This window comes from Epinephelus fuscoguttatus, linkage group LG15, assembly GCF_011397635.1.
Source record: "Epinephelus fuscoguttatus linkage group LG15, E.fuscoguttatus.final_Chr_v1".
In the NCBI taxonomy this organism is placed as follows: domain Eukaryota; kingdom Metazoa; phylum Chordata; class Actinopteri; order Perciformes; family Serranidae; genus Epinephelus; species Epinephelus fuscoguttatus.
In genome coordinates, this window is record NC_064766.1 from 5,967,621 (window position 1) to 5,991,193 (window position 23,573).

A 23,573-nucleotide genomic window follows, 5' to 3' on the forward strand; every position below is an offset into this window, starting at 1 on the left:
TAAATGAGTGAACAGGTTCTTTCCAGATTAGCTTGAACCATCCTGTTAAATAATATAAGCATGACACAAGTTGGAAAACACCCTCTGCTACATTCCTACGAAGTCCCCTGATTCCTCTAATTCATGACTTCCCTGCTAGGGAAACTCTTGTGGGAAAAATGTGGGAATTTTTACACCAGCTTAATAAAACCAATCAAACCTTAGTTTCAGAGAAATGTGACTCACACCAGCCCAGTGAGAAGTCACCATCTAGCAATCTCCTTCAGGTTTCACCCCAGACAGCCCTGACCTCCTGAGGCCACAGTCATAACACACTTAACCTCACACGTCCTGTTTTTGACAGCTCCTTTAGTTTCTACTTCCTGTTTACCTCTTGTACGGATACATGTGGATACATGTATAACTAAAATCGTCTTAGAACTTTGTTGATGTCTTTAATGCAGTCACTGATAACATTGTCTTTAGAGGCTACACTGATATGTCCCATGGCCACCAAATCACTGAAAACTGACGTATTGTGTTTTTCTCAGATTGGTAAGGAGCATCTAGGTCTAAAGGCCATCACTGAAGTCCTACAGGACCTGCAGTACAAGGTGAGAAAAGGAGTGAAAAGATCAGCCAGATTGCATGACAATTAATTTCATCAGATAAAGATGAATGTCAGATTTTAGATAAAACGTCCCACTGTTAAACTACATGATACATTATTACAATATTTGTTGTTTTGTCTCTGTATTAACATTAGGGGAAGAGCAAGATAATTCCCTGCTTCAACCCCAACACTCTGTTACCAGGTGAGCAGAAAACAAGATAGGCAGTTGGATAGTTTGTTGGAAAAAATTTGATGTGATCATTCACAAGTGGGCATGTCACCACAGTAAGGCCCTGATGATGTACACCAAGCGGCAACCTCTGGGGCTATATAAATGAAGCCAACACCAAAGTGCCAAAAACTGCAGTCCTTTGAACGGCCACTTGAGGCTGGCTCCAGAAGCCAGTCAGTCTTCATAGACCTCCATGTTAAAATGCCCAACTGTACAGCAGAAATAAACATGTTTACAGCCTGGTACAAAAAATGGTTTTGGTCTCTGTAGCTAATTTCTTCATTCATGAAAATTGTACAGGGGGTGAATTTTTATTTAACCTACCTGTTTACATTTTATTAAGGCTTAAAGTTGTACATAATTAAGGTTGGGTCTCTTTGAATGACAGGCTGTCTGCCAATAGTGTCCTCGGCTTCTCAGCCAACTTGTCTCCAAAAAAACAGGGAGTCCACAAACGAGTGGGTGACAACACGGTAGTCTGTGGTGTACACTGACAAGATGCAGAATTCATCAGTGAAAGAGAGACGAAGCCATACGTCCCGTTTAATGTTAGTTGCCGAAGCAGTCTACAGTAAAATGCCTTGAGAATTATCTGGAGCTTTGACAGGTAGCCTACCGCTTTGCTCAAAGTGGATAAATTCCAGCCAGCAGACACACCAATGTAGCTGTTGCAAGCTAGCTAAGTTGATCTCAGGTCTGCGCAGTCAAAAGTTCTACAGTTATTGACTTGAGGATGTCATGATATGATTAGTTAAAACTATATAAAAAAAAAACTATAAAAAAAAAAGAATTTCTTTTCTTAAATAGGTGCACAAAATGTCTGGAGATGTGATCTAAGGGGGTAAAAAGGCATTTCTCATTTCATCTCAACTTGTTCACAGTGTTAACGGAAAAAAGTATAGACAGTGAGGAATAGGACTGAGGTTTTATAACATTTTATCAAATCTGAATCCTGAACTGAACTTATCAAACCCCAAGTCTAATCTTGTATGTTGTTTGGTGAAAATTTGTACTGTTTCGAGTTTACTCAGTAGCATAGCTAAACTGAGATATGTTGTCACTGCAAGCTATTACAGCTAAAGTATCAACTAAATTATTTTTTTTTTCTGCACATGACATTACCTAAAGGAAAAATCATTGTTGCACCGCTACAGGTCACAGAGTCAGACGTGTCACAGACCATGGTGTACCACAGGCGGTAAGCTGAGGCAGAGCATTCGTCCTACTCGGGTTATCAAAAATGCCACAGCTTCCATTGTGTTCAAGTAGTAACACATAATAACATGATGGATGGTAGATAAATATTTAAGCAGGGACCTGTCATTTCCCCCTTTGTCACAAGAACCCTCCTGCAAATATTGCATTTGGCAGTTGATTGGTTGACTTTGGTGAAGTGTTTCTACACTTTGATACATTTAAGGCGGTCTGCCATGTTGAGTCAGTCAGTCTTGTTAACGACTGTGTACTGTGAACTGTGTATTACTGAGTGGAGCACCTGCTCCACCCACATTTTAATTTCCCATTTCATCGGAGCTAATTTACATTACAGTATTTTTTACATTAAATGTTGAATCTGTCCTCAGACCCTTTACTGAGAGACTACTGGGTGTATGAAGGATCTCTGACCACACCACCTTGCAGTGAAAAGGTGACCTGGATCCTCTACCGCTACCCTCTCACCATCTCACAGTTACAGGTAAAACAAAGTCTGCAGCCTTTTAAAGGGAAACTCCACCTGTTTTATACATCAAAGTGTGTTTACAGGTGTTGGGGAGCACTACTGCATATGTTGAAAAAAGTTATATAAAGCCTTTTGTGGCTCTTGGGGGAGCGGCGTGATGTCTGATAAATGTCTTGAATCTGTGTCAGTTGGGTCCGAAGACTACAAGTTTAAAATGAAAATAATCTCGGTGTGTATAGTTAGAAAGAAGTGAGTTTACCAGCTTTCTGTAGTCTGCTCCTCATCTCTGCTTTAGGCTAGATGTACATACATGTCCATAAACTCTCTCTCTCTGATGCGCTCTGCCAGAGCTAGGTGAAATGAATAATTCATAATTGATTTGTTATTCAAAGCCTAATTTTCATACAAGTAATATTCATTCTGGTGTAAATAAACAATTTCATTGTATTTCCCATCTTTGCTGAGCAACAGTTTTGTGTGAAAGGAATTAAAAGCCTGCTCCATATAGGCGCCTGTCCCAAATATAGACCTGTTGAGTTAAGTCATTTAAGCAATTAAAAGCCCAGGCTATTAGAAAAGTTTCATGGCATATTCATCAAGTGGACAGAAACCTGCCAAATAAATGTTAATGTTGATTTGGATGTGTGAATTGTGTATGTAAAAATGTAAAAATCGGATTTATATGCAGACAGAAACTGCATGAGTATTAGAAAGTAATAAAAAATAATAAAAAGTGGTGAGTAGTAAAGGTGATTTGATGAAGGATCATAAACACTAATAGCTAATCATACAGTATCAACAGAAAGGTCACAGGTAGTAATCTGACAAATTAAACTTTAAAATACAATACTGTCAACACCTTTATTGTCCTGGTTTAATCTCCGTTCTCTTTTTCTACATCCAAACTTTACATATAGACAATGTCGGGCCCTTTTGTAGTTTTTATATAACACAGGCCCACTGACCTGAGACTCTCTGACATTCAACACAGAACAGGAAGCCTGTCACATTTCCTTTAATAGTTTTAAACTTTATTTGAGCCTTTGCCTGACTCATGGCTCTCTTCAAGCAGGTTGTTGTTAAGGATGATGATGATGATGAGGGTTCATCCTCTGACATTTATCTTAGTCTCTCAGCCCTGCTGCCCTCTGCCATGCTGACCCTTTGAAATGCTAACAGAAAGAAAGACTTGTGGCTGTCTTTCTCCCTCAGGCCTCGACCATTTTAATGTGGGTGACTTCATAACATTCCTGCTACAATAATTTGTACAGGGATAATGCACATGAATCTGCATCATTTGTAAATGTTGCCAATGTTTGCCAAGAGGAAAATTTTTGACAGTTCTCTAATAACCAGATGTTAGATAAGTTATTAAAACTGATGAAATGTTCTCTGTAGACTAAAAAAGTAGTTCCTACCTTGTGACCTCAAAATTTGGAGCAATATACTTTGGGTCATTGTCACAGGTTACAGGTTGTGTACGACTTGTGAGCAGTTCAGTTGAACAGGGATTTTTCCTTCTTTTTGATAAAAAAAAAAAAAAAAAAAAAATTCCCACCACCTTGAAAGCTCCTAAGAGGCAAAACTAAAGAAAAAGCACAGAAAGAAAGCACAAATAGAGAAAAGTCTTTACATATACATATTACAATACATAATACATAATTCTTATATTCCACCCCAGGTTTTAAAGTCTGACACCCAGTACAGTATACTATAGAATAGACTAATATATAGTCTATTCTATAGTATACTGTACTATAGAATACTATATATTATAGAATAGACTAATATATATATATATATATATATATATATATACATATATACACATATATTTATTTATTTATTTATTTATAAAAGAAACAACAAAAGAATAAATAGTACATTACAGAGATATGAAACAGTGAAACAGTAATACCATGGCTAAGTGTCAGAGAAAAATTGAAACAATATAACCGCTACATAAAACATATGCAATGTGTGGCATGTGGATGGATTATAATTATAAGATATAAATAGGTTATGTGGTTATTATCCAGACATCCGAGATAATAATTGGGAAGTGTAAGTCAGACTGAACCTAAAAATATGTGTATCATGTCTGAATGTTCAGAATTGAGTGACTTATTTAAACTGCCTCCCTGAGCTGTGTGTCACAGCTACTGCAGCTGCTGCAACTGCTGGCCGCATCAATAAGCAACCCAAATCAGCAGTTCAATCAATAAGATATATTGTTTACTGAATATCTTACTAACTTAATTATTTGTGAGTCCTGCAGGACTCTATTCTCTGTATCATGTCTAAGCCATGGTCCAACTGCTGGATGAACAACAACAGGACTGTTTTAAAACAGCAGCTCCTGCTTACCTACACTAAACACCTCCAACATCGGGCTAATATTGACTGCTGAGAGAGAGTGTGTGTGCACAGTGCATATGTGCATGCAGGCATTGAAGTGTTTCTATGCCTACAAGTTCTGCATGTTGGCCATAAATCCTCCTTCTGAAAGCCCTCAGCACAGCAGCACAGGAACTGTTGTCATGTTTGTTTTGGCCAGCCACTGTACAGTACATGTGTGAAAAGGTGATAGTATCTGCGGTGGTTTACACATGAACAGGAAGTCAGATTGTAGATGCTTTCTGTCAAAGAAAACAACAAGGGATGTTGTTTCTTATAGACAATCAGGTCTGTCAAAACCTTATCAAGTGCTGGGTTAATACAGGCTGCTTGTTCACCCATCTGCAATGCTTTTGTTGGGCAAATGTGCTGGTTAAGAACTGAAATAGGCAGAAATAATAGCAAAGAATACTCATACAACACTGTTAAATTCGCTGAGTTTCCACAGCTATGAAAAGTGTCAGCTGTCTTCAGATTATCATATTACATTCTCACACTATCATTATATCATTATAGGGTCTTTTTCTGCCATTAGGGACTCCACATGGGTCCCAGTCTTTGAATATTTTTTCCCCAGACAGGTTCCTTTTACTCAGCACTGAGAGCTTTATCACCTGGATGTCTAACAGCCCGAGGAAACCCTGAGTGTAGAGCAAATATTTGAAATCAAATGGAGTAATTGGATAATCCTGAAAGCCAAAAGGCAAAAACTGTGTTTAAGGAACCATGTTGTCTTGTTGTGCAGTGATCAGACTGTATGAAAGCACTGTAGTCTGAGACAATTTCTCACTCTGCCAAGGATAAAATTCACAGGTGCACTGGTTGTTGGAAGTATTTGGGGATCCTTTTGTCATGCAAACTAAAAATGAAGTGAAAACTGGTCATCAGCCACTTCAGTCCAATGACATCAGTACTGATCTTTGACCCTATTTGTCAAAGCTGTTATGTATGGAGCCTTGGGATATGAAGATGTAACCTAGTTCAGCCTCTAAAGGGAAATCTGTCCTCCTTTGCAGATTGAGGAGTTTCGGAGGCTGCGGTCCCATATCAAAGGGGCAGAGCTACTAGAAGGGAATGATGGGATGTTGGGGGACAACTTCCGTCCGACCCAGCCGCTTAGTGATCGGACGGTCCGCGCTGCCTTCCAGTGACTCCCAGTTTCCACCGCCAACTCAGAAAAACATTGGGACCTACACATACAAGTACAGAAGGTAACAATGGTAAAGGAATATCTCACCCCACAGCAGTTATTCACCCCATTTTATGTTGAATTTGTGGAGAAAACTGTGTTTTTGGATGCCTCCACGGTGAACGAAGAATCCAAAAACTGAATTTTTTTTTTAATGAACTGAAGTCATAGGGGGTTCATGTTTAACAATAGCAAAGCTACATCAAACTTGACTTGGACTATACTCCACGAGTTGTGTGAGAGTTTGTAAATGGATATCATTTACAAACTCTCACACAACTCGTGCAGTATAATCCAAGTCTCATTTATCCAGTTGCATGCTCAGTGCTTTCAAAACAGCCAGCCTTATCTGACAGGGAACTGAACTGAAAGTGAAACTTGTTTATGCTCTCTTCAAAGCCAGACTCCACTGATTTCTTTCCTTTTTTGGCAAACACTAGCCTATAGATACATCCAGCAGACAAAGAGCAACACTAGCATTCATCTGGAGGTATTTATGCTACACCTGATGAATGTAAGTTTTGGTCCCTCCCAACTCTTGAGAAACTGTCCAGCTCTCTAGCTTGTAAAGACTCCACCATATTCACCAGCTAGTTGCAAAATATGTCTGTCTTCCATTTGGTTCCGGGCAGGTAGAGGTTTTATCAGAGCTTTTTCACCTTTTCCGTCAAAACAACTAAATATGCTCTTATGAATTACAGACAATGCTGATGAGAGGTACAAGTGAACTGAGAACTGCAGTTGTAAAACCAAATAATGAGGTGAAAATGCCAAAATGCTCTGTTAAGGCGCAGACACACCAAACCGACATCAAAGAATTAGTTGTGACAAAGGCCATGTGTTGCGTTGCCTCACATCGCCTGTGCCTCAGCCAAAAAGCTGCAGAGCCAATGGCCAACTGGCACGTGTTCTGCGCCCGTGTGAGAAGAAATAACTCTCCATACTAGCAGGTGGTGGTAGTCTGCATTCATCATTCAAAAAGGGAAACCACAGGATGGATTCAAGACGCTAGTTAGCCAGTTAGCAAATTGACAACACAACGTGATGTTTAAAGAACAAAGGATAATTAGCGTGTGCTAGTGATCAATAACACAAACAATTATGACAGTAACTTATCTTTCTTCTCTTTAGCCTCTTATTTGCTTCCTTCACTTCCATTTCTCTCCTCGTGAACTGCCAGTCAGATTGATTTCATTCTCTGACACCATGGACGCAGATTCAGCATGTTGAATTGGCCGCAAAAAAGCCAGCAAGGGCCAACATGTGCCAACAGTGCTGGACAAACCGCCAAAACTAGGGTGACAGATGCTCACCGGTGGCCCAACATTAGTGGACGGGTGACTGTTGGCTTGGTGTGTCAGGGCCCTAAAGCTGAGGAAAACTGCAGAGTTGGCTGAAAATTCTCTGTTGATTTGTTATTATGACTGACATCTTTCACTTTACATGTAGCCATTTGGTCCATTATTGATGTAAAACACCAGTCAGGGCAGCTTTGATTTAGCATCTACATGACAAAAAACCTTAAGACAATATGTCAAATCTACATGTAAACTGACCATCATTTGCTGAACTTATCACCAAACACTTTTCTCTGTATTTTTAGTCAGTTCAGCACATTTTCTCACAAGAGACAGCCTTTTAATGGAAGTAGGCATGCTGTCCCTGAGGTATCTGGGTCCTCTGAAACCACACTGTAGTGGGTCAAGCCCTGGAAGAACTAACCCAGTTCAGTTACTAATCTGAGAATAGCCTATATACAGTATGTAGTGTATGAAGGGATCCCAGATTTAGCTCAGCAGCACTGCAGCAGGAAGACAGGGCAGAACATTTGGAGCTCAGAGGGGGTGAGGAGGGTAAGAAAAAGACTCTCTCCATTTCTTCATTTTATGGTTATTTCTAAATGTTAGCATTACAAAAATAGATGACTAAGGGCCTGCAAAGAAATGTCAGTGTAGCTGTGTTCCTATATCTTATTCTTCGCACAGTCTGACACTTTCACATCACTATCAGTGAGCCAGTTAGTCACAACATAATGTCAGGGACAGGAAGAACAGCATCTGCCATGCAATTAGTTGTTTAATTTGACCCTGGTGTAGCAACTGACTTCAGTAAATCATTTTCCATCTTCTGTTTCAGGTCCCTTTTCTTTAAAGAGATACTCAAATTAATACTGTACTTCCAAAAATGTTTGGAAGCTTAAAAGAGGCAGATTAAAGAACAGTGGCCAAAATTAAATCAGCAGAAGCAGAGATATCCTGACTCTGAATCCTTAGCAAGGCTCCTTTCCTGACTGGTGTAAGATCATGTGTTTCAAACTCTGTGTCCCAGTTTGCAATATATTTTTTTCCTCAAAAGTTTGAAAAAGAGAGGAGGGTGAAAGAGAGGGGTACTGTGGTGAAGGGAGGTGAGAATGCCAGAGGGATGAAAGAGGAGTAGATGGAGAAGGGCACGGGAAAAGGAGAGAATGAACAGAGGACTATTGTTTATGGTGTAAACGGACACTGATCTGGTCCCAGCAGCACGAACCCACCTGAGACAAGACCCGTGAAGTAGAGAGGAGAGGGAGCTGGGTAGAGGTCAGAAAGAAAACTAGCATAAAGAAAAGTAAGGGTGATATTTGGTGTTTAGTAAAAGTCCACGGTGCCAAGACATTCTCACCTTTGCTCTTTTTGTCCACGCTGTCTGCCAAAATATACAGAAACCAAACCAGGGCAACCTGCTGCCTGCATGAATCTGCTGTCACCTGTATATATGTGAATATAAAAATACCACTGACTATCACGAGTTGAAAAGAGCAAATGTTGTTATGGAAATAAAGATCTTGTCTTGCAAGCTTCTTTGTCTATCTTATAAGGAAACAAGACTCAGAGTCTAGATCCATGCTAACAGCTCCGTGAGGTTGTACTTAGGCACTTAGCAGTGCCTTCAGTTAAATGCTAGTATTAGAATGTTGAAATGCTTAATAACAACGACAACATGCTGTGGTAAAGCAGGTATATGTGTGCGAAAAATAAAAAATACAACTGAGACCAATGGGAGTGTCATTAGTTTGGAGGGTATTTGATTAATGACCGTACTACTGGACAGACTAGAATTTTGACCTCATGACGGCGCTAGATGAAACAATTCATTTGAGGTGAACATGAATGTCTCTACTAAACGTCATGGCAATTCATGTAATAATTGTTGAAATTTTTTACTAAAATCCTTAAATGTGAACCTCATGGTAGCTCCAGAGGAAAGTCCAGCCATCACCAAATTCAGCTGGATACATCCTCTGGGGACCAGCGATGTCTGTACATAATTTCAATAGTTTCAACATTTCAGTCTGAATTTGAAACAACTGACGGACAGACTGATCAACCAACAAGAGCATCATTGCCATTAATAGAGCTGTGCTGATATCATGGTTAAAAAACACCATCAAATCACCACGATAAATGTTGCAATTGTACATTTCCGCAAAACACGGTTATGTAAAATTTGTACATTATTATGTATGTGCCTAAACATAAAGTTTCTTTATGTGTCATCATGTTGTTGAAATAATGCAACTTATCATCACAGAACATTTGTATGATATCCTACAAAAAATGCATATGCAACAGTTTGTATGATATCCTACAACTCTGCGCCCCACGAATGAGATTACGTCCTTAATGTACAATTACAAAATTTAAGTTACTGAGGTTAGGTTTAGGGAAAAGAAACATGGTGAGAATGTACCTTCAACTGACACAGATCCAAACACACAACTCCAGGGGAAAGTCATGCCTGGAAATGCAGCGATGACTCACAGAGAAGCAACCGGTTTGGTTATGTGTTGGTTTCAAATAGTGGTCTGCAGCAGCCTGCAGCGTGACAGCCATCTCACCTAGTTGTCAGACCATCCACCACCCCTTCCACCTCCAGATGATAAACTCAGCTCATGTACATGTAATCAGAACTATGTTACTTTAGAAACGTTGATATGATATGTATGAAATGTACAATCTTTGGTTTGCGTAAACGTACAATGCAGACATTTTCTTCTGGTGACTAGGCTGTACAGTTTTTGTACACAAATAGCAGGCATTGTCTTAGAGAGCTGGGCCCAGTCCTTTATATGTGGATAATGGATTGCACATATGGAGCTGATTCTTGAGATCTTTGAAGCTGGTCTGACCCTTTTAGATCCTGATTTTTTCCCTCATAAGATTTTTTTTTGTTGTTTGGCTTTGTCTTACCTCTCATGTAGAAATGAGGCTAAATCAATTTTTTCTCATGTCTTTATCATGTGTTTTTCCATCGGCTACAACGGACTGTATAAAAATGTCTTATTGTTTTAACCTTGTATGTGTTAGCTTCCCAGTAGTGTTTCTAATGTATATTAATAAATCCGAACATTCAAACTTTGGTCACTGTACATATGTTTTACTGTTCTTTAAGAATTGCATGGTATTGAATTGTTAATCCCCTGCCAACATGGAAGCTAAGTAATGTCCTGCTATGGACACCATGTTAGCTCTGATCCAAAGTCACAAAATAACACAAACTTGGAGGACATGTTCAAATGTCACAAAGTCACAAAAAAAGGAAAGAAAAAGAAGAAAGTTTTAATTTAAGTCTGTTTATAATTTTTAGTCTCCTCACTGAGATAACGCTGACTTAACATAAAGTTAAAAAAAAAAAGGCATTTTCTTGTAGGTTAGCTTGCTACATTTCTCTGAGGATAGCTTCAATGTAGTGAAACTTCATTTTGATGTAAAGTAACCAGTAACTTAGCTCACTATATTTTCCAAGTAGCTCGGCCAACACTGCTAGGTTCATTGTGAACTCTGACTTATCCATCTCACTGTTAAGAAGCAGAGAAATAACTTAATTAAAGCCTGAATTATTTCTTAATCTGCAACGTGTTAGTCTGGAGGTTTAAACTTGTGTCCTCTTACAGAATTGGTGATTAAATAAACTTTCATCTCTGTCTCTGAGAAAACTGATCAATTCAGACTGTTTACTTACAACACAGCTACACACACAGATACCCAAGCCTCGGAGTCCTTCAGCTGTGAAGTGTGGTGGCCGGTGGCTGCTAGCTCTGCTGCCGTTTAGCTGCTAATGGCAGCAACTTACAAACTCTATAAATCCACTCAGCAGCTCCACCATCCACAGTCGGACACACAGAGTTGCTTATTTACTGCTGAAATACAGCTCACAACTCGCACCAATGACTGTTGCTGCTCTGGTGTGAGTGTTTTTGCTGCCTGTTTTTGAACACATCTGGTTTCTCTTCTTCTTGCTTTTGGTCTGATCCATATTTCTCTATCTTCACAGAGAGAAGGAGGAAGAGGTGTGAAGAGAGGAGCGGAAAAAGAGGGAGTGAGAGAGAAAGTTGATGTGGTTGTAGATCAGTTACAGACCGAAGGTGGACAAAGAAACTATTGATCTCACACCTCAGTGTTCGCTTTTGTTCGTGTGTGTGTTTGTGTGTCTGTGTGTGTGTGTAGGTGTGTCCTTTCTGGCATAACCTCTCTGACCCCCTCTCATTCTTACTGTCTATGTGAGCCCATGCCTGCATGTGTCCTGTCTGTCTCTAGTATTATTGTATGTGTGTGATAGGAGGCTTCACAGCTGACCCGTCTCTGCTGTCAAAACAAGAGGAAGTATGAACCACAGATGTACCTGAACACACACACACACACACACACACACACACACACACACACACACACGCACGAAAAACCTTACTGTAATGGCAGAGACACATACACACTCAACATACACACGTGTTTTTGCACACATTTTGTGCATACACCAGGCTGGTCATTATGTGTTACAGACTGAAAGTGCTGTAGTAGACCTGGATAAGTTCAACACACAATTTACAGACTATATTTCTAACATAATACTTTGTTTGAATCAATTGTATCTGACAATGCAGTCAACGTGAAAGGGAAAAATGTTCATATTAAAATATATTTCAATACATGAATCCACATTGTTGGCCAATTTAGACAAACCACCACTGATGGGCTGGCACCTGACTTGTCAATCACCTAGCAATGTCATATGTGTAACATTATTTCACTTTTTAAGCCCTTTTGCCCAAGAAATTCGTCCAAGAGGTCCTGAAGAACCTGCAATATGTGGGAAATATAGTATAGGGACAGTTAAAACAGAGTGGTGGTTTCACAGGGTGATGGTGAGCAGCCACTCCTGTGTATCTCTTGCTACCCTTTTCTGGCTGAAATGTTTCTGATTTTTATTAAATGGGGTATTTCTTCTGATTACAAAGCAAAGAGTGATGGAGTTTGATGATATGAATCACCAGGTAGCAAGTGATTCCTGCTGAGTTTAGTCACATAACGTTTATGCTCTCACTGTCTGTGTGAATGTGATTAGTTCCACTGCAACACAGTCACCAGAATAAATGTTGGTATTGTGCGTTTTGTAAACCACAAATAAGTTGTATTTGCATTTTAATATATAGCGGATACACTAAAACTTTATGTTTCCACAATGCTGTGGTTAATGTGTGGTTATGTTTAGGCACAAAAACCACTTGGTTATGGTTTGAAAAATATCACGTTTTGGCTTAAAATACTCCATTTTAGGGGCACAATCCTCAGTGTAAAAGTAGCAATGTCTCGCTAAAAAACAACCACTTTTCATAGCACCATCCCTGCTGTAAAAACATAGCACCTGGTTGCTACAAAACACCCGCATTTGGTGACTAAAATGCTGCTGGAAGCAGCAGTGACTTGCTAAGACACAACCAGGTTTTAGGTTTGTTGGTGTCAAACAGTTGTCTGCAGACATCTCCCTGAGGTGTCACACCAGCCCCCTACCTCCCAATGACTAAGTCAGCTCATACGTGACTTTAGAAATGTTGATATGAGACATATGAATTGTAACATATTTGTGGTTTGCAGCAACTGGGCCACTGCCACTGCAGTAGGGCCCCCAAGGACCCCTACATTGATATAGATTAGGTCACGGGGCCCCATTTGATAAGATTTCACTACAGGGACCTCCATCTGAAAAGATTTTGGTTGTTATGACCAGTAGCCTTTGATCAGAACAATCACTCTTATGACTCTTGAAAACATTAGTCTCACTTCTATAGTGAAGTAAAAAGTGAAAATAAACCATTCCCCATTTCCTGGGGACTGCCTGGAATTCCCTCAAGGACACCTGAGGGTCCCCAAAACCCTTTTTGAAAACCATTGGTATTTGGTATAGACAACACAGTTGAGTAACTTAACAGTACTCTCTCTGTACTGACCTTACATTATAAAGCTTTAAGTCAGCTAATAAGGGAATATAAACGCGAGTCTGGGAGTAATTGGTTGACAGTGATTTTTATCTATTAACGTGCATAATATGTTATAATAGTTACATTTTAATAAGTTTGTTAAGACTGGTAAGCTTAAATTGTGGTGTTGAGGTGGCTACTGGTGTGTAAGTGCTCCATGCAGAGATATCTGCTGCTGCTTAAACCTCCTCTGCATCTTCATCGCACCATGCACTTAGAGCAGATTTAGCTAACCAGACTCACATTATTGGAATTCTTGGCAATGAAGTCCTTCAAAAATGTTCCAGAAAGTGTTAATTACAGTTAAATCAGATATGGTCCAGTTATTACGGTCTGGATCATTAATAGTGCTAGTCTCACTGTCTTTATTCCCTGTGTCAGTACAAGTTTTGTGCCCTGTCATTGTCGAAAGAAAGAAATCCTGAAGACTTTTCCTCTTTAAAAATTTCAAATAAATATGTGGACTATTAATACCTTTAACCCTCATTAAAATCAGTGAAACACTACTCTCATCACTCCCTTCATACTGCTATAATTATATCTGGCATTAAAATATGCCCTGTATGTGGACAAGTTATCTGGACAAGGAAAAATGCATGTTATTACAGATGATTGGGATCAAATCAGCCAGACCCATCTGGAGGTGGTCAGGGTCACATTGTGATTGGATGTCGGTCAGGTGTAAATGTAATTCATACAATTTTTCATTTTTTCATTACATGGCTTTTATTTTTTATTTTTGCCTTTTTTTCTATGTGTTGAAAATCTTTTTTTTTTTTTTTTTTTTTTTTTTAAACTTGGCAAAAGCAAAAGTGGTAGCAGCAGCTAGAAACCCATTGCCAGCCTAACTTAATTAGCATATTGAGAATCAATCACAATGCGGACACAAACACAATGACATGATTGTGATACCAGCGCACAGACTCACAGATTGGGCTTCATTATTCAGAAATTGTATCCAGATACAGATAATGTTGATACCAGGTGTAAATGGGGGCTGTGTGTGTTTGTGTGTGTAGTCTTTAAAGGTACTGTGTCTGAAAAACTGAGCTGAAATAAACTGTGAGAACTGATGACTGTTACTGTAAAGCAACAATAAACTACAATACTGACTTACTAAAACACTGAACTGAAATGGTGATTTCTATCTTCTTTAAACCAAGAGCAATAGCAGCTCATGGACATTAACTAATATGATTATTAAAACCATGAGCGTGGTGATATTTTTCATGCCGTCAACAAATATGTGCACACTAAAACCAACAATGAATGTTTCCTACTGACAAGTATTGTGTCTATTCAAAGCCTGACATGTTTTATGTGTTCATTTCTTGTCTTAAAAAAAAAAAAAAAATTAAAAACACATCAAGAGTCACACTGATGCTCTGGCTGACATGCCCTGTCATTACCATGAACACACACACACACACACACACACACACAGTTTATTTTGACTCAGTCCCACATACACAATCCTGCTGCTCCAAGTACTGACTAGAGCACCAAATGTGGATTAATCCACCACTGAAAATAGTCCCCAACAAATGCTCTGCATCCTACTGCTTGAATAAATTTTGAATAAAAACTATAATGACCAACTGTTTTGTGAAATTGTGGATCCCATTACCAAGGTAGCAACTACTCTTCCTTGGGTCCTAGGGTTATCGAGCGTCCTTTAAAACTTAGATTTGTGAGCTGTTTTCAAAGATTTACGTATTCAGTAAGAACCAGTGTGCTTGGGGTTATAGACAGGGTAAGAGAGTCAGAAAGCATTGAGAGACAGACTTCTACATTTTAATTTTTTCATGGAAATACCTTAAGAAATAGAGTAGCACCAGTCCTATCCTTTGAGTAAATAAGGAGGATTATCTAATTTGAATACAGGTTCTGTTCAGTCAGCTGAGTCTGGCCAAGTAAGTCAAATGCACCTCAGGCTTGTTCAAATATTTGAAGCCAAATTCTGGTAGATTTATTGAGGTGTGGTTGTTTGGTGTCAGGAAGACACAGGCCAAGTTTACTCAGCTAATTCTACTGGGACAAGTCTTTTATTACATCATCTGTTGGTGTCAGATGTCCTTGACTCTGTTTTACTGTCAGCATGAAAAGAGGAGTATTACAGACAGCCAAGCAGGTTTCAGGGCTTCACACACAATGTTACAGTTTATTGTGCACATTCTTATATACAGTAAGCTACTGTAGAGTTAGATTTATCCATTTAGAGATGAATCAGTTTATTAAGATGTGGACAGACTGTAAATAGTTCAAAACTATTTTTTGTAGTACAACTGCAATGACCAACTATTAAAATGATTCACATTATTTAAAAAGTCAGAGATGCTGTTCCAAGTCCATTTTTCAAATGAAAAATCCAGTGGCAACTACTGTACATCCACATTTTTCAAATTTTTATATACACATAGGTGTATATATATATATATATATATATATATATATATGTACATATACACACACACATATAGTGCAAATGGACACAAATGGCAACTACTTTCGCGACTACAGATTGATGAGGTATAACAAACATGCTTCAGCAAAAGGGAGCCATGACAACAGGTCAAATTGAGGATGTCATCATCATCATCCCCACACTCCGAGATTGGGTACCAAGCCCCAAGCCTTTACAACACAGATTCCCTTACAGCAAGGGCGAATGACCTGAGGTCAAGAATAATGAATAAGCTGGAATCCCGGCACCCCTGAAGCCGATCACCAAGGCTTAGTGACAAAGTACCTTCTGAAAGTCCACTTGATGATGTGAATGCAGTACTATGTAGTATCCCCACTAGGACCATTACTGAGATGAATCAGCTGAGACATGATACAGAGTTGCTTGGCTACAAGATGAACACCATGGGCCACAAAGAGCATTACCCTCCCTGGAGAAGGAGGCTGGAGGCCAAGATCAAGGCAACATGGAGAGAGGTTAGTCAACTCTCAGGGCTACAGAAAGGTGTAGGAAGTAAGGGATACCCAGGAAATATAACAAACTGTCATACTTGGGGCACTGGAGACTGCCAAGCAAAGACTCACAGCTCACAGGGGATTTTTGAAGTTATGCCTAATTAAGGTCATAGCTGCTTTGAGTGATGGGCAGGTGCCGTCTGTTGACAAGTTGATACCACAACAAGTTGGTTAGGTAACATAACCATGGCACAAGATTCAGAGTATAGTCATAGCCATAGCTGACCTTATTTCATTAAAGTTAATTGTAACGTTTTGGTTGTCCAAACAGTCTTGTTTAGCATTTGGTTGTACAAAAAGACTCTAAAGGAAGTCAGATGCTTTTTCCAGTAAGTACTTTTGTTTAAATAGTTCTAAGCCTTTTTTTGCTAGCAAAAATTAGCATTGGTATAAGCAATATCACAGTAAGCCATACCTGTAAATGTACTGTGCTAACCAAGCTGGCAACTAGCGCTAGGGTTATTTCTCATCCAAATATGGTCACTTCTGGATCCAAAAATCCAAGATGGAGAGGGTCAAAATGCCGAACTCAGGAGGAGTCCACAAACCAATGAGTGGTGTCTCGTTCACTATTTCCATCATTTCATACAGTCTATGCGTAAGTCTTGATTTATACAGATGTAAGGCTGAGACATGCCTGTGCAAAAAAATGTTAAAAAGTTATTGCTTTAACCACTACTTCATTACATCTTTAATGAGTCGTTGTTCCTTGTGACAAAAGATTAAATGTTAAATGCTGTCACCACTGTGGTTTGATCAAGAGATCAATGTTTATGAGAAAATCTGGGTTAGAGGACATTTTGAAATTGAAGTTTTGTAGCAGAAGGGTTTTAAGTGATACATGTGTGGAACAACTGCAACTGGGAGACATTAGGATCTCCTATCTCATCTGTTTCAATGCACTGTCCACACTGAAACTCCATCTAATGAGGCAGAAGATTCCATTAAAAACATTATAAAGAAAGCAATTTTACAGGCAGTTAAGCAGCAGATGTCTCCTCAGGGGTCGACTGTGAAGTGCAGGTCACATTTAATGTGAGAACTTTTGCAGAGAGCCATGACAACAGGAGAATTAATAATGAGTAGAATGGCTGTCCTCATCAGACATGGCTGGATGCAATGATATCACTTTCCAAAAATATCAGGAAAATAGATTTTGATGGGAAAATGGCCTAAAGATGATCCGTTAACCCAAAAACCTGGTTTAATCAGTAACTATCAATGGAGCTCCCATCAGTGCCAACTAGATTTATTGATATCTTAGGGGAGTTTTATATGTTACAGCAGTACACAGACAGGCTCAGACCGATAGAGAACTCTTTAAATTGTATACAAAACAGAATATGGGACTAGGAGAAAGAGCTATGTACAGTCTTATATAACTGCAAATATCTGAGCAAAAGAGGTCCATTAGTGCCACTCCAGCTGCCATAATGTGTGATGTATATATATATATATATATATATATATATATATATGTACATATATATACATATATATAGTACAGGTACATGGTAAATGTCAAGTATATAAAATGTTGTATAAATGCAGTTTATGTAATATACAAGCTTTAAAAATAGATGAAAATACAATGATATAGCATGTAATAAAATAATAAATGCACAATACTTAGTACAATACATACAGTATTTTTACATAGTGACATGAATAATATCATGAAATGTAAAAACAAAGGTAGCGTTAGATATGTCAACACAAATAAAAGTTTATAAATAAAGGTCTGTTGTGTCACAATTAATGATTTTCTTTAACTGACCCTTTCCCTCACCAATACTTGAAAAGACTTGTGTTGATGAAAGGATCATTATGTAACTATGCTGCCCTCTGCTGATGGGCATCACAACACACACCACAGCACAAAGAGGATCTCTTGTCACTGATCACTACTGAAAAGCAACAAGGGTAGTAACTGAATTTTACTTCTGTTTAGTGCTATAAAAACTCATCTTTCATCTTTGCTTTCATGTCTCTGTCATTTCAGTTTGACTTTTAAAGGTCTATGCTATGAATTTAGCAGATAAACATTACTGTCTACAGTGTGTCCCAAAAATATAAAGTTGATTAAACCAAATGAAGGTGAACTCACTAAATCCTTGCCACTATTATTATTTGTGAGATTTGCATTAACCAGCCAATGTGATGTCATCTTATACTTGTCATATTTTGATGCTTAAACAGAAGCCCTGCAGTGTTATTATAAGGATGTCGACACATTTCTTAATATCTTTTACAAAACAACTGTTTTATTGATCTGGGGAGCCTCCTTTCGTAACCTCCTCTTATGAACCAAAGTCACACTCTACAGTATATTTGTCAATACATTTTTTTCTGTTGTCGCCAGTGTCTGTACCGCCAGTGACCAGCAGGGTGCAATGTAGTCATGTAAAAGAAATGAGTGAACCTGTTCCAAGACTGGTGTTGATGTGCAGAGAAAAGTGAGAAAACTGTGAGACTCATCCGTTTTTACTACCCATTTAAAGAACATGATGTGATTTGATAAACCTCCTCAGAAGTCAGGGGTGAGGGTCAGCTGCAGCCCCTGATCTGGTGAGGATTCAGTTTCATACTTCAGTCTGAATTTAAGAACGGTATAACAGATTAAGGCCTTTAAGATGTTTAATTTCTGCTGTTTTTTTTTTTTTTTTAATGTATTACAGCATAGTAACCTTTGGTTTATTACTAGTTTCTGACTCTTGAAAGAGTAGCCTAAGTACCTATCTTACCAAAGCATGAAGTCTTCGCATTGAGACTTTATTTATACATGCTTTAACTTTAAAAGTACAATGTGTAAGATGTGGCCAGACTTAGAGAGTTTGAATAATTAAAAAAGAGCTGACATGATTAACAGAATATGAAGTGTAAGAGTTTGACCTTATGCCAAAGACAGCTATGCATTGAGCTGCAGAGATCTGCTGAAATGAGCATGCTACCCAGCTAGCCCCGGCCCATCCTCTATTGTAATACCACTTATACTGAGCCACTAGTTGGGTTGCATTCAAATGTAGTCCAAATTTTGATCAAAGTTTTAGAAAATAGGCAAAAGAAAACATGAATTAATGCACTTGTTCATCCACTACTGTTATGAGAATTGGAGGCTGGTTCATTGAGATGGGAGTAGATGGCGATGGCCCAAAATCCACAGTACCAGTGTGGTTAGGTCTGTCACTGCAGGCCAGTATACAGCCAAGCTAAGTAAACTAGGCTAAGCTAGCTTGCTGGCTAACCATTCATCACTCGTTCAAGTCTGTCATCTTAAATCATTGCCTCAAACAAGACACTGGTCGAAACAAAATGTATGTCTAAACGCTTGAAGCACAGACAGGGTAAATAATAACACCACAAACCATGCCAAAAAACATTCCAGATGGCACTGATATCTGGGTTTGATGTAGCTGTTTTCCTGATACTATGGTCTTGCTGGAAACTACAACACATGAAAATTCTAGGATCTGATTCAGAACATGTTTCTATACATTGATTTTTGAACAGACAGAAGTGTAAATGTCAAAGACAGACATAATTCTTTTGCTAGGAACAGATGTAACATTTTGTCCACTGACAACTTTGGTAAATTATTAAAATCAGAAAAATAAGGAACATTTCTTGTGTGTAATATTTGTGTATTATTCTGTACGAACATTGAACAAACACTTTCCCACTCAATAACATATCACAACAGGCTGAAAAACTGAAAAGCATCTTTTATGATATGAAAAATAAAAAATATCTCTTTTTCCCCCTCATCCTGCTGATCGGCACATCTGAGTGATGCCATTGAATGTGCGTCAGCATGTGGGATGCATTTCCATTAACAGAGCCTACAATGGTGGAGCAACCTTGATACAATTCTCTCTTCATTGTAGATGACTGGGAACCTGCTGATGGGTTTTCCAGCTCCAGTGCTTAATTTGCGCTTGCCACAGTGTGAGTGACGCGTTCACCAATCACCTCGTTAAGCTAACCTCAGCACATATATATATATATATATATATATATATATATGCGTGTCAGTATAGAAAACCAGAATATAGGCTACTGTGTTTCTGTTTTTGTCTTGGTGAGACAGAGGACAGGGAAGATGCAGGAAGATGCAGATGGTACAAAGGGTGGTAAAGTCTGAGAGGCTCTGCAAGGGTTAATGTTATAGTTAATATGGTATAGGGACTTAGTTTATTAAAATAAAATAAATCAAATATCTCACAAGTGTAATGGTGTGTGTATCAGTGTGTGTGTGCCATTCACATATTATGGTTTAAATTCCCCTGCTGTTAGTCAACTTGACCATCTGTCTGACCCTGTCATACTGTTGACCTTCTGTGTGTGTGTGTGTGTGTGTGTGTGTGTGTGTGTGTGTGTGTGTGTGTGTGTTGTGCCCTTGGCCTAGATCACATTAGCACAGACATCATTAACCCCTGTATGACCATAGCACACAAAAGATAGTGAAGGATGAGGAAGAAATAGGAAGAGGACGTGAAGACAGAGTATGTGGGGAAAGGAGAAAGCAGAGAAAAAGAAGTGAAATGGTTTGTTGTGGTTTGGCTGTCTGAGGTAGACATTTCCAAATGTAGATTACTGTGAGGCTGTAGTCCTCCACTTCAGCACACTGTGAGATGGAGTTTGAGATGACCCAGTTCTGTTAGCTTCAGTAAACTGTTAGCTTGTTAGCTTAGCAGCAAGAATGTCACTGTTAAAAAATAAAAAAGAAAGGCTATAGACTAGCTACTTGACAGTGATGCAGGAACAGCTCCACATTAGGGTTGAATGTCAGCCAAATTTGGAGTCTACTCACCTTATTCCACCCTGCCGACTGTTTATAGTTTGTCTTTTCCGCCTTGTCATCCCACTTCCACTAAACCGTCACATCCACTTCCAGTAGATAGCTGGTTAAATGATTCCGATATCATTAGCTAGCTACAATCTAAAATGACAAATACATGACAATGTTTCAAAACAGGAGCACACAACAACAGAAGAAAGTCAGATGGCCTTACATCATCCCATCTGTAGTCAATGTGGGTAGGAGATATGAAGAAGAAGTAGAAGAAGTAGCTAGAGGTAACTTACGGGGACATATTCAGATCATTTGTCTTGTCTCAAGGAGTTCTTATGAGAAATTACTGAAGCCTACCAATATCTTAACAGCAGGAAAGTGGGTTGTGCACTGTTACACACAGAGGGTGATTTAATCTTTTTGAAGGCAGATGTGACTCCAGCCAGTTTGCACTATTTACCAATCTGTGGAGACTACTGGATGTTCCTATATCACTGGTTTGGGTCACGCTGTCACGCATCCTCAATATTAGAGAAGGTAAGACTCAAACCTATCATGCACATTATTTCTAGCTGCAACAATGTCACAACAGCTGGTATAGTTGTCACCTTGTAAGTCTGTGGGTGTGTGTCATCATGGTAAAACGTGGTCCTGGGGACATATATTGTAGTGGGAATTACCACTACAAGCTGTTTTGTACTATGCCAGGTGTTAATATATCTGTATGTCTGTCTGTGTCACTGACAACAGATTGTCATTGCAGTAGCATTAGAACCGTGCAAAATGCAGTCATGAAACTTTACAGGTGTGAAGTTGAGATCAAAATGAAAATAGGTGCGGCCAGAGATATAGGAAAGGCCCATCAACTTTATGCCCCTGAAGCACATTGTTTTTAAATCGTGGATAGCTGTATTACAACAAGATAGCTATTATCCCAGCTCTCTTCCGAGGGCGGTCACAACGCCCATGGTGGCACTTGGTCTGGCATGGTTGGAAAATGCCATGGGCAGTGGTCGTCTTAAGGTCAGCTGCATCTCTACTCAAGCAATAGTTGTGAGCAGTTTCACCACGCGCAAGCTCACCTGGCACCACTGAGCTAGCTAACATTACAGCTCAGCCTTGGAGGACACTATTTATGTTTACATCTTGAGCACGAGCCTGGCAGATTAGTTTTGTAGAAAGACAATACTTCCTATATGAAACTGCTCACAACAAGGTCTGTGGATTATTTTTATTTTACTTTATTACCTGGGTCATGATTTCTATAAAGAGACATGAGTTTTTCAAATGTATTTTCTTGGCGCTTTGAGCACCACAAGCCGAATGCCATCTTGTTCAATTATATTAGAAGGCAGACATTTCTACGGCTAATATCTCCAACACTCAGCGACTCCTACCAAAATTATATAGACTAATAAATAACACTACAGGTAAGAGACTGAACATGAATTTTGGATTTTGGGATGAACTGTCCCTTTATGTTGATATGGTAAACTTAACAGCACACAGTTGCTTATTAAACATCCAGCAGGTGGTACAGAGCAGCACTGATAAACGTAAGTTCAACAGTCAGTCTGTTTTAGCTCTGTGTTTGGTCTCTACTCAGCTCTTGCTGTGTTGAGTTAAATGTTCCACTATGCTCACCAACTCGTCTCTACCTGTGTCTGTCTGCAGTTCAGTGGGTTTTTAGAGCTTTTCATTGAGAACAGCAGCTCACTGAGGTAAAAAAGGTGACACTTCCTCACCAAGCTGCAGATTTAACATTGTCACTTAGATATCACATTGTCATTTGAGACATTGTAATCATAACAATAACATCACAGCCACTTAAATTGGTTGTTTCGATGTTACAACAATGTCACTCTACTTTGCTTTTGCTCCTAACAGAAAACTATTTGCTTGGACACAAGAGGTCCTTTTAGGGTGACGTAAACACAAGTCATTTTATGAATGGACAAATGACCAATATGGTCACTTTTCTGTTGAGTACAGTCTCCATATCACATGTAACATGTTTGCTTGGCGGAGTTATGTACAAATTAACTGACCCATGGTTAGATAGGCTGCCTAACGCCCTTTTTCCACATAACTCTGTGTGAGTATGCAAGTCACCCGTATTACATTTCTGTAATAACCTCTGTGATCGCCGATGTGTTTGCAAAACTCCTCCTTTTGTTTCTTATTCCAGTTTGAACTTTGCATTGAGGACAATGGAAAAAATGAACTTTTGCAGCAGATTTTAGAAAGTGTGTTTTTTTTTTGTTTGTTTTTTTAGTGAGTGAACAGTCTGAAGGTTGTTTAGCTGGCTAACGTGGGTAGCATGCTAGCTGTGTAACAGATAGGGCCAGATCTACTAAAGGTTTGCGTGTATAAAAACGTGTGCAAACTCACTGCACACGCAAAAAAATGTACAAACTGAT

General features: G+C 39.0%; 1 protein-coding gene across 2 annotated transcripts in view; it reads left to right on the plus strand.

Moving 5' to 3' along the window:
- ca8 (carbonic anhydrase VIII) overlaps window positions 1-14,173 on the plus strand; it is a 28,958-nt gene extending 14,785 nt beyond the window's left edge. For both annotated transcript variants that reach the window (XM_049598747.1, XM_049598748.1), the window contains exons 5-9: window positions 531-593; window positions 746-794; window positions 2,408-2,520; window positions 5,919-6,113; window positions 11,402-14,173. In XM_049598747.1, the coding sequence (XP_049454704.1) occupies window positions 531-593; window positions 746-794; window positions 2,408-2,520; window positions 5,919-6,053 (360 nt within the window). In that variant the 3' untranslated portion in view covers window positions 6,054-6,113; window positions 11,402-14,173. The remainder of the gene's footprint in view (window positions 1-530; window positions 594-745; window positions 795-2,407; window positions 2,521-5,918; window positions 6,114-11,401) is intronic.
- The last annotated feature ends 9,400 nt before the right edge of the window (window positions 14,174-23,573 follow it).